Genomic DNA, 12,233 nt, shown 5'->3' with positions numbered 1-12,233 from the left:
AAGTCAAATAAATAAATAAATAAATAAATAAACAAACAAACAAATAAATAAATACTAGACATCAATTAACACACAACCCTGCCCCCACTTCAGAGTATTTAAAAATGGTAGCATTTTAGTGCACTGCAGAAAAATTGTAACAGCTGAAGGAATGGAAGTTGATAGGAACTCTTTGTTTGAAATGAAAGCAGGTGGGCAGCTGAACTTTAATGAGCATTTTCTTTAGTCACTGAAAATTTGCTTCAGTCAAGCAGATCTATAAGCCACTTACAGAAGCTATAGAACAGTGGTTCTCAACCTTTCTAATGCCGCAACCCCTTAATATAGTTCCTCATGTTGTGGTGACCCCCAACCATAATCTAGTGCCAATTCTCCCAACAGAGATTTAAGCTGATTGGCAGGAAGATCAAAGGGCCACTCCCACTGTAAGCGCCTGATTGGTCGGATTGTAAAAATATGTTCCCAGATGCCAGAATAGAAGCTTTAGTTCCTAACGCCATTGGAAATTTGTCTTTTCCCATGGTCTTAGGCAACCCCTGTGAAATGGTTGTTTGACCCCCAAAGGGGTCCCAATTCCCAGGTTAATAATAATAATAATAATAATAATAATAATAATAATAATAATAATAATAATAATTTATTAGATTTGTATGCCGCCCCTCTCCGAAGACTCGGGGCGGCTCACAACAATGATAAAAACAGTATTATACAGGCACAAATATAATATTAAAAAAACTAAAAACCCTGTCATAATTAATGCAGCGGTCCCCAAACTACGGCCCGCGGGCCACATGCGGCCCACTGAGGCCATTTATCCGGCCCGCTGGTGAGTGACAAGAGCACAAGGAAAAGAGAGAGAGAACAAAAAAAAAGGGGAAAGAGAGGGAGGGAAGGAGAAATGGAGGGAGGGAAGGAGGAAGGAAGAAAGGAAGGAAGGAAGGAAGGAAGGTTAGGTTTAGGTTAGGTTTATTGGATTTATATGCCGCCCCTCTCCGCAAACTCGGGGCGGCTCACAACAATAATAAAAAACAGTACAGTACACAATACCAAATCCAATGCCCACCCATCCAGTTCCAATTTAAATTAATAATCTTATAAAAAACAGTATATATAAAAAACAGGCACACAGTCAATCAATCAACAAAACAACATGGGCAAGGGGGAGGTGTTTTAGTTCCCCCATGCCTGACGGCAAAGGTGGGTCTTAAGGAGTTTACGAAAGGCAGGGAGGGTGGGGGCAATCCTAATCTCAGGGGGGAGCTGGTTCCAGAGGGTTGGGGCCCCCACAGAGAAGGCTCTTCCCCTGGGTCCCGCCAGACGACATTGTTTAGTCGACGGGACCCGGAGAAGGCCAACTCTGTGGGACCTAACCGGTCGCTGGGATTCGTGCGGCAGGAGGCGGTCCCTAAGATATTCTGGTCCGGTGCCATGAAGGGCTTTATAGGTCATAACCAACACTTTGAATTGTGACCGGAAACTGATCGGCAGCCAATGCAGGAAGGAAGGAATGGAGGGACAGAGGAAGGAAGGACTGTTTTGGGGGGGGGGGTGTAATTTTTTTAAATTTTTCTCTCAACATACATTGTACCCTCTATTTTTTCATGAATAAAATGCAGTATTTTGTTAGTAACTAATATCAATCATCAAAAAAGTTGCAAAAGTTTTTTTTCCTAATTTTGTCATCCAGTTACATTCATTTTTTTAAATTAAATTTCCTCCTTAATGTTCCTTCAAAAAGTGCAACACCAATTATATTTCTAACTTATTAACCATTATGAATTTCAGACCTTCTCCCCCCTCTAAATAGTATGTTCCCATTTTGTTTAAGAACCACTGTTATAGAATAGCTGAGAAGGAACATTTTGGCCAGCAAGAGAAGAGTTTAACCAGAAGCACAGATGTCTAAAACGCAAAGCGGAATTATAGAATTGATGTGACAGCCATAGTATATCTCATTAGCTGTCCTTTATTTTTATCTTCATGTAATGCATTCATTTATGCTGCTCTTTCTGGGTTGTTTCCCCAAAGTAAGCAATCTGTGTATTATCTTTAAATTTTTTTAAAAAATATAAAAAAGAATGCTTTATGCTTATAACCCTTGGGATATAAATGCTGCTATCTTTTCCTCAAATGAATTTTTTATATACTTTCAACTAGAAAAAGAAAACGGCCATTCCTCCCCTTCCACATACATACACAAAGAGAGTTCTTGTTTCAAAATGACTTTGATTTCATTAAAAAGACAAGCACAGAAGAAGAAAAAATAATAGCAAAAAATGTAGGCATTTCCATCATCTTTCAATTGAATTAACTCCCCTGCAACTCGAATTGGTACCCAAACCCATTTGTTCTCAAATCTATCTGGACCGTACCGAAATCGCAATGACAAACTACCATTGTAACAGCAGGCCATTACAAACTACTTTAAAATGTGGATTTGCTTTGTCATGCAAGAACAATGACCTTGGCATGAGGGGAAGATCACAATGACTACTTTGCCATAGCTTAAAATTCATGCAAATATTTTGTCATGGTCGTCATGACACAAAATAGGATTCAAAATATATGAACATTATGAAAAATGAAAAATAAAGATGGCATATTTTTAAAAATTTAGCTAAATACTTTTCCCTAATTTATCTGAATGGTGGAATACTTTTTGACTCATATTTCTTTTTATCTGATTGCAAATAACCCTTACAAAAATGTTAAATAATTGCTTATTGATGCCATCGGGTAGAACCCAAGGAGGTATTGATTCTGCTTCATTCACTTTGCAAGTTCTCCTTTCCTGTCTTCCCTTGAGCTTACACTTGTTTCTGTAGTTTTCTTCTGATTATACTTGACATACATAGTAGCTGGGAGAGGGAGCATTTTAAATGTTTTAAGCTGCATCACATACATCAAAACTACAGATACATTTCTCAAGAACTGGTTTCTTTTCTATTTTCTTTTTAAGATGAAGATTCTGCTTCACATCTTTTTCCTCTAGCAAGCCTATAACCACCCGTATGAATTGACTGGATGAACTGACTGGAAAAGGAACTCCACCAGCAGTGTTGATAGTACAATAGAATAGAATAGAATAGAAGTGTTGTACCTCATGATTCTTAACAAAGGTATCTTTTCTTTTATGTACTCTGACAGCATATGCACCAAGACAATTCCTTGTGTGTCCAATCACACTTGGCCAATAAAATTCTATTCTATTCTATTCTATTCTATTCTAGAAACATAGAAACATAGAAGACTGACGGCAGAAAAAGCTCTCATGATCCATCTAGTCTGCCCTTATACTATTTTTTGTATTTTATCTTAGGATGGATATATGTTTATCCCAGGCATGTTTAAATTCAGTTACTGTGGATTTATCAACCACGTCTGCTAGAAGTTTGTTCCAAGGATCTACTACTCTTTCAATAAAATGTGTCACAGAATGTGTTCACTTTCCTATTAAATGTGTCACAGAATGTGTTCACTTTCCTATTAAAAACACTTCCCTCCTGAACCTTATTTAACCCTTTGACATATTTAAATGTTTCGATCATGTCACCCCTTTTCCTTCTGTCCTCCAGAATATACAGATTGAGTTCATTAAGTCTTTCCTGATAGGTTTTATGCTTAAGACCTTGCACCATTCTTGTAGCCCGTCTTTGGACCCGTTCAATTTTGTCAATATCTTTTTGTAGGTTGAGGTCTCCAGAACTGAACATAGTATTCCAAATGTGGTCTCACCAGTGCTCTATATAGCGGGATCACAATCTCCCTCTTCCTGCTTGTTATACCTCTAGCTATGCAACCAAGCATCTGACTTGCTTTTCCTACCTCCCGACCACACTGCTCACCCATTTTGAGACTGTCAGAAATCACTACCCCTAAATCCTTCTCTTCTGAAGTTTTTGCTAACACAGAACTGCCAATAAAATACTCAGATTGAGGATTCCTTTTCCCCAAGTGCATTATTTTACATTTGGAAACATTAAACTGCAGTTTCCATTGCTTTGACCATTTATCTAGTAAAGATAAATTGTTTACCATATTACAGATGCCTCCAGGAATATCAACCCTATTGCACACTTTAGAGTCATCAGCAAATAGGCAAACCTTCCCTACCAAACCTTCCCCTATGTCACTCACAAACATATTAAAAAGAATAGGACTCAGAACAGACCCTTGTGGCACACCACTTGTAACCTGTCTCTGCTCAGAATATTCGCCATTAACAATAACTCTCTGATGTCTACGCTTCAGCCAGCTGGAAATCCACTGAACTATCCAGGGATTAAGTCCAATCTTCACTAATTTATCTATCAGATCTTTATGTGGAACTGTATCAAAGGCTTTGCTGAAGTCCATATAGGCAATATCCACGGCACCACCTTCATCCAACACCTTTGTGACATAGTCAAAGAAATCAATGAGATTAGTCTGACATGATTTGCCTTCAGTAAAGCCATGCTGATTTGGGTCCAATAAATTATTGTTTTTTAGGTGCTGATTTATCCTCTTTTTGATTAGAGTCTCCATCATTTTAACTATAACTGATGTCAAGCTAACTGGCCTGTAGTTACCAGCTTCTTCTCTACTGCCCTTTTTGTGGATAGGCACAACACTAGCCATTCTCCAATCCTCAGGAACATCTCCTGTTAACAGGGATTGGTTAAACAAATCAGTCAGGGGGGTAGCAATGACAAATCTGAGTTCTTTAAGAACTCTGGGGTAGATGCCATCTGGACCCATTGCCTTATTTATCTTTAATTGTTCAAGTTCTTCTAAGACATCAGCTTCTAAGATCACTGGAGCTGAATCCATACAGCTGGAAGCAATGCTATATCCATCTATAGTATTATATTGTAAGGTATCTTTTGAGAAAACTGAACAGAAGTAGCTATTGAAATGTCAGCCTTCCACCCTTCCACCTCTCACAATACTAGACAACACAGTATCAACAGTAGAGACCTTCAAATTTCTAGGTTCTATCATATGTCAAGATCTAAAATGGTCACCTAACATCAAAAACATCATCAAAAAAGCACAAAAAAGAATGTTCTTTCTGCGCCAGCTCAGGAAGCTCAAACTGCCCAAGGAGCTGCTGATACAGTTCTACAGAGGAATCATTGTGTCTGTCATCTGCACCTCTATAACTGTCTGGTTTGGTGCTGCAACCCAACAGGACCGACACAGACTTCAGAGGATAATCAGAACTGCAGAAAAAACAATTGCTGCCAACCTGCCTTCCATTGAGGACCTGTATACTGCACGAGTCAAAAAGAGGGCGGGGAAAATATTTACTGACCCCTCACATCCTGGACACAAATTGTTTCAACTCCTACCCTCAAAACGTCGCTATAGAGCACTGCACACCAGGACAACTAGACACAAGAACAGTTTTTTCCCGAACGCCATCACTCTACTAAACAAATAATTCCCTCAACACTGTCAGACTTTCTACTAAATCTGCACTTCTATTCTACTAGTTTTTCTCATCATTCCTTTCACCCATTTCCTCCCATGTATGACTGTATGACTGTAACTTGTTGCTTATATCCTAAGATTTTTATTAATATAGCTTCTTCATTGCTTATTTGACCCCTATGACAATCATTAAGTGTTGTACCACATGATTCTTGACAAATGTATATTTTATTTTATGTACGCTGAGAGCATATGCACCAAGACAAATTCCTTGTGTGTCCAATCACACTTGGCCAATTAAAATTCTATTCTATTATTTTTATAAATAAGTGAAGGCAGCAAACATGCATAATACTCCTCCCTCTATTTTTCTTAAAACTACAATCCTATGAAATGGATTGGGCCGAGATAGAGAGAATCATATTTAAGGCAGGCCTAGAACTCACAGTATCTTCATCTCTAAATCAGCACCTTAATTAATACATCAAAATTGTATTACTTATACAATATTGACTCAAGAAATTAATTAGACATATATATTATTGTACAAGAGCTTAAAACAGCACATATAATGCCCTTTCCCCCTATTTTCCTTCATAACAATAGCTTTGTGAGGAAGACTGGGCTGAGAAAGAACGGCCCAAATTCATCCAATGACCTTTCATGGCTGAGGATGGAATAGTACTTTGTTTCTACTACATCTTATTACACCATATTGACAAGTCAGGGATAAATATAAACCACAGTGGTACAGTGGTTAGAATGCAGTATTGCAAGCTAATTCTGCAGACTGCCAACTAACTGCCAGCAGTTCGATTCTGACGGGCTCAAGATTGTCTCAGCCTTCCATTCTTCCAAGATTAGTAAATGAAGACCCAGATTGTTGGGGGCAATATGCTGATCCTGTAAATTGCTTAGAGACGGCTGTAAAGCACTGTGAAGCAGAACGTAAGTCTAAGTACTATTGCTATATATGTAACTGTATCAATGGATATTTTATTTATTTATTTATTTACTTATTTATTTATTTATTTAATTTATATGCATATAGATGTGGGTTTGTATGCACAAAATCAGTGCTACCCCACCCGCAAAAGCAGTTTGCATGCCTTCTATACAACTCTACTTTCTGCATTAACTTTTAAGCAGTGCTCTTACCCTGAATGGTAAATCAAGTTTCTCCTTCCCTGGCATCTGGTCCAGCATGCCATCTGTGTTGCTTCTTTTTAGACTTCCATTAACATCAGGCACATGATTGAAATCTGTATTTTTTGAAAAAGTTAAAAGTTAGGTATCAGAAGAAGAAATATATGTATTTACTTTCATTTAGATATAATTGTTTCATTAAAGTGACAGGAAACAGACCCCTGAAGATCCAATTGGCTTTTCCAGCTAAAATAATCCCATGTAAAGTAATATAAATATTTGGGCTGCTACTTCAAAGCTTGCCTTCCCCAGCATCATCTGTCTACAATGTGGAACAGTGTGTGCTGGCTGGGGGGAAAAAACAGCCAACACAAATGTCTGCATATATATAAAATAATTTTCTTGGATGAACGCATTGTCCAGAAACTTACTGTGGTTCTTAAACTTATTAATGGCTCAAATAAGAACAGAACCTTGGCTTGCTTCTTTGCATTACTACTTCATCTAGCAGCAATTAAGATAAAATGTAAATAGAAACAATATTTTGCCAACATAGGTAGTCTTCAACTGATGACTGTAAGAGAACCTACCTATTAAAGTCGTAGGTCATGTTGATCTTAAACCTTTTTTGGGGGGTGTTCCTGTCATAATTTTGAATTTATTTATTAAATTTATTTATTTATTTATCAAATTTGTATGCCACCCCTCTCCGTAGACTTGTAGACTCCGTAGATTGCCGCTAAGCAACTGATTGTAAATCAGCGACTACTGTATTTAAAAGTATGTGTTAGGTCCACCAGATTAGGGCTGCAAATATCAGAGATACCACAAGTGGGCAGCAGAGAACCTGAGATTTTCTGGATCTCTTTGCTACCATCTAATGTCATTTGCAAATTTGCAAGTTGGATTTAGTAGCTCATAAAAAATGAAAAGAAAATTTCATATCAGTTTCTTCAAGAGATGATTAGAATGAATGGACTTTGTATATGCACCAAATATATATGGATATGTTCGCTGCAGTAAGTTTAGGCAAAACAGATACAATAAAGCCTTGGAAAGTCAGGAATGCCAGGCAACTCCAGAGAAACTGAAATAATTTAGCATTTTGTCTGCGTTCATGCCCATATGCACTAATGTTTTGAGCTGCCAATTTAATTTCATGAATGTCACTATGTTGTATTGTGTTGACAAACCATATATGATTCACTATCATTCAAAGAAAAGATAATGTAAGTCACTAAACTTCAAAAAGAACAAAATGTTTCCCTCACCATTAATTATTCAATAAAATACTGAGCACACTATGAACAGATGGGATCACAAACAAAGCAGCAGAGAAAACATCAGAAAACACAGCTCCTACTAAACCTCCATAGCAGTACAAAGCATGCAAAGAACATAGCACTGTGGTAATTATGTGAACATATTAAAATTGAAAAAAAGCAGATTGTAAGCATGCTTTGGAGGTTTTGATATCAAATTTGGAGATCAAGAAAACAAATGAGAAACAAAAGTACACCTCTGTTTTAAGGGGGAAACAGATCCCTCCATATTATAAAAGAGAGGAGGCAGATGCAACTTTTCATGATATTTTAGTCCATTTAATTAACAAGGCTTTAATTGCATGCTAATCCACACCACTCTTACAACTCCCTCTTCTCTCTGTAAATGAGGAAACTGCAATGAGGCATAAGGAGGAATGAGGGATGCACTTTTAACTACCAGCCTGCTAAATAATTTCTCAGCATTTACAGTTCTCTTCTGAATATCACCCGTTTGAACTTGTGCCCTCCTGCACAGCAGCAAAAATATGTTAACAAATATCAAGAATAGATGGCAAGCTGCCCTCTCAGTAGAGGATGCGGCCTTGCCTTTTAGTTTATTGACACTAATAGAGGGGAGTAGGATGAAACACTAAAAATAAAAGCAGATGGCATAGCAAAATTAGGTATGCCCTACCACTGTAGAAACTGGGAGAGTACATATTCAATTATTTCTATTTTAGATCATGCTAGAGAGAGAGTCAGAGTCTACACTGCTTGAACACAGAGGATGAAACAGAGAAATAGTGTAACTAAATAAGAATGGAAGATCTGCTTGCATTGCGGAACCAATTATTCTAAGGGATAGCGCTGAAATGGGAATAGTTCAAAACAACAAATTGTTTTCAAAGAAGGATCTTTTTAGTGCATAACATTGCAAAAAGAATTAAGTTCTGCACATTGCTCCATCTAAAACTCTGTTTCACGTAATAACCAGACTCTATTTATTTTATTGATTGATTGATTTTGTCCAATACACAATGAGGGTTTTAGTGGGTATACGCATAGTAAAATACATAATGAAAGTTATAGAAGATATACTCATAGTAAAATATATTTAAGAAAGAAGAGAAGAGAAGATATAGGAATATTTTATTTATTTATTTATTTATTATTTTATTCATTTATTTTATTTATTTATTTATTTTGTCCAATACACAATGAGGGCTTTAGTGGGTATATATCTATATACACATAGTAAAATACATGATGAAGGTTATAGAAGATATACTCATAGTAAAATATATTTAAGAAAGAATAGAAGAGAAGATATAGCAATAAAACATATCAATGAAAGAATAGAAGAATAGATATAGGAATAGAAGAAAGGTATAGGAGATATAGGAGAGCAATAGGACAGGGGACGGAAGGCACTCTAGTGCACTTGTACTCACCCCTTACTGACCTCTTAGGAATCTGGATAGGTCAACCGTGGATAATCTAAGGGTAAAGTGTTGGGGGTTTGGGGATGACACTATGGAGTCCAGTAATGAGTTCCACACTTCGACAACTCGGTTACTGAAGTCATATTTTTTTACAGTCAAGTTTGGAGCAGTTAATATTAAGTTTAAATCTGTTGTGTGCTCTTGTGTTGTTGTGGTTGAAGCTGAAGTAGTCGCCAACAGGCAGGACGTTGCAGCATATGATCTTGTGGGCAATACTTAGATCATGTTTAAGGCGTCTGCTTGTCCCGACGGGCAAGTTGGGGGAAAGATCAAAAGCAACATGAGAAAATATTATTTTACTGAAAGAGTAGTAGATCCTTGGAACAAACTTCCAGCAGACATGGTAGATAAATCCACAGTAACTGAATTTAAACATGCCTGGGATAAACATATATCCATCCTAAGATAAAATACAGAAAATAGTATAAGGGCAGACTAGATGGACCGTGAGGTCTTTTTCTGCCGTCAGACTTCTATGTTTCTATGTTTCTAAGATCCTCAGTAATGGTTGATCATAAGCAATTTCCATTTCATCTTAACACCGAATACCCTCATATAAGCTGTGAACTCTTGAGTAAATGAACTCTTAAGTCAATCATTTCTCATTGCCTACTAGTTATCCTGCAATTAGCTATTTCCCCTCCAGAGCCTTATATTAGTGCAATTGTACATCAAGGAAAAAATGCTTTCACAAAGCACTGTCAGGCGTGAAAAAACAGGATTGCACAGAAATTCTAATTCAGAAGGTTTACTGCTCAAGACTATACAGTGATCTCTCGGTTAGCGCGGGGGTTACGTTCCAAGACCTCCCGCGCTAACCGATTTCCGCGTTATATTGGATGCGGAAGTAAAACCACCATCTGCGCATGTGCGCCATTTTTTTCATGGCCGCACATGCGCAGATGGTGGAGTTTGCGTGTGGGCGGCGGGGAAGACCAAGGGGAGGTTCCTTCAGCCGCCCAACAGCTGATCTGCTCCGCAGCGCGGAAGCAGCGAGGAGCCGAAGATGGGGTAAAGGCAAAGGGGAAAACCCATCTTCGGCTCCTCGCTGCTGCCGCGCTGCGGAGCGGATCAGGTGTTGGGCGGCTGAAGGAACTGAATGTCCCTTGGTCTTCCCGCTTGCCGCTTGCCAGTCCACACACGCCCCCCTGGATGAGCCGGCCACAGGGGCGAGGGGTGGGGATGAAGGGGCAGGACTTCCCGGGCGGAAGGCATGCTCGGCTCTGCCGCTCCAGCCCCTTTCGGCCGAGCAGCCAGGGAAGTCGAGCCAGGCGTGGCGGCGGCCTGCGCCGATGTTCCCCGCTGCGACGGAAGGCAGTCGCTTGGCTAGGGAGGCTCGGCCGAAAGCGGCTGGAGCGGCAGAGCCGAGCACGCCTTCCGCCCGGGAAGTCCTGCCCCTTCATCCCCACCCCTCGCCCCTGTGGTCGGCGGGAATGAAAGGGCAGGACTCCCTGGGTGGAAGGCGTGCTCGGCTCTGCCGCTCCAGCCGCTTTCGGCCGAGCCTCCCTAGCCAAGCGACTGCCTTCCGTCGCAGCGGGGAACATCGGCGCAGGCCGCCGCCACGCCTGGCTCGACTTCCCTGGCTGCTTGGCCGGGGAGGCTCGGCCGAAAGCGGCTGGAGCCGAGCACGCCTTCCACCCAGCGATTGTTCCGCTGCCGCCAGCATGGCCTGGCTGGCAGCGGAAAATGTAACGGAGCCCACGGGGGATTTGCCTTCCTCCCACCCGCAGCCGAGACTGATTGTGGGCTCCTTCGCAACCTCGGAGAGCTTCCGGGGCAGGGAGGAAAGCGAATGCCACGGGGCTGGGCTCGGCTCCCCCCTCGGCTCCCCCCCTTACCAGCCCCGCCGCGGAAGGCTCCATTCTGTTCCCTGCCGGCCCGATTGAGCGGCCGGCGGTCTCCATTCAGGGAACAGAATAAAAAAAAATTTTTTTAAAAAAAAAAATTTTTTTAAAAAAAAAAATTTTTTTTTAAATAATATTTTAATATTTTATTTTTTAAATAATATTTTTTGAAAAACCGCATTGCAGCGTTTCGCGCTAATCGAGAACGCGCAAGTCGAGGGACCACTGTATACAAGAATCTGGTCACCTAATGGTCAGCACTAAATTGGTGCGAGATAAGAGTTAATGGAATTCAGGGGGAGAGGGATTTATAAACTGAAATTTGCAATGCAGTCCAGATTTTGAATGGGATATCATGGATGGGAGAAAATGGGAATAGCTCTCAACGTTTATCTCAAACTCAATATGGTTCCTGGTGAAATTTAAACCAGACATACATCATTGGTTTTTTAGGCTAGAGGCCATACTTGGCTTTCAAGTTGCATATCGAAAGCCGTACTCTAAAATGTAGGAAAGGTGTCCCAAATCTCTCACCAGCAATTTTGCCTGTAAGAGGTGCAAATTTCAGAAAGCCAATAGATTTGGGGGTTGTGTGTATAGTACCTTAAAATAAAGTACTGTACTCCTTTTCCTTCTCTTTTCTATTCTCCTACTCTTCCTGAGACTGGAGTGGTTAAAGAAAGGTGTAAGCTACTGAAAGTTGTAGTCTAGCAACATTTTGAGGGTCATATACAGTATTGTTAATTAATGTCATAACGGCAGATATAAAATAGTTATTTGTAATCTCAAAATCAGCTCTACAATGTTAGACTGAGACATTATATTGAAGTGTATCCTCAAATACATGTTCAGGGGACTTATACCAGTAATCCAGAATATTTGCACAAGGAAAGGAAATCCAAAAGGTTCTCGCTGATTCCAAAAAGTCATATCCCTGAAATTAGCAATAAGAGGCATTTTCCAAAACGTTATTTTGGCCTTAATGTCTTATTGTACATCATTTGCAAAATACAGGTGAAACTCGAAAAATCAGAATATCATACAAACATTCATTTATTTCA

General features: G+C 39.7%; 1 protein-coding gene across 4 annotated transcripts in view; it reads right to left on the bottom strand.

Moving 5' to 3' along the window:
- Positions 1–12,233, bottom strand: part of TIAM2 (TIAM Rac1 associated GEF 2) — a 183,198-nt gene that overhangs the window by 48,452 nt on the left and 122,513 nt on the right. For all 4 annotated transcript variants that reach the window (XM_070733750.1, XM_070733752.1, XM_070733751.1 and 1 more), the window contains one exon: positions 6,574–6,677. In XM_070733750.1, the coding sequence (XP_070589851.1) occupies positions 6,574–6,677 (104 nt within the window). The remainder of the gene's footprint in view (positions 1–6,573; positions 6,678–12,233) is intronic.

This window comes from Erythrolamprus reginae, chromosome 1 (genome assembly GCF_031021105.1).
Source record: "Erythrolamprus reginae isolate rEryReg1 chromosome 1, rEryReg1.hap1, whole genome shotgun sequence".
Taxonomy (NCBI): Eukaryota; Metazoa; Chordata; class Lepidosauria; order Squamata; family Dipsadidae; genus Erythrolamprus; species Erythrolamprus reginae.
This window is presented reverse-complemented; position numbering and strand designations above follow the sequence as displayed.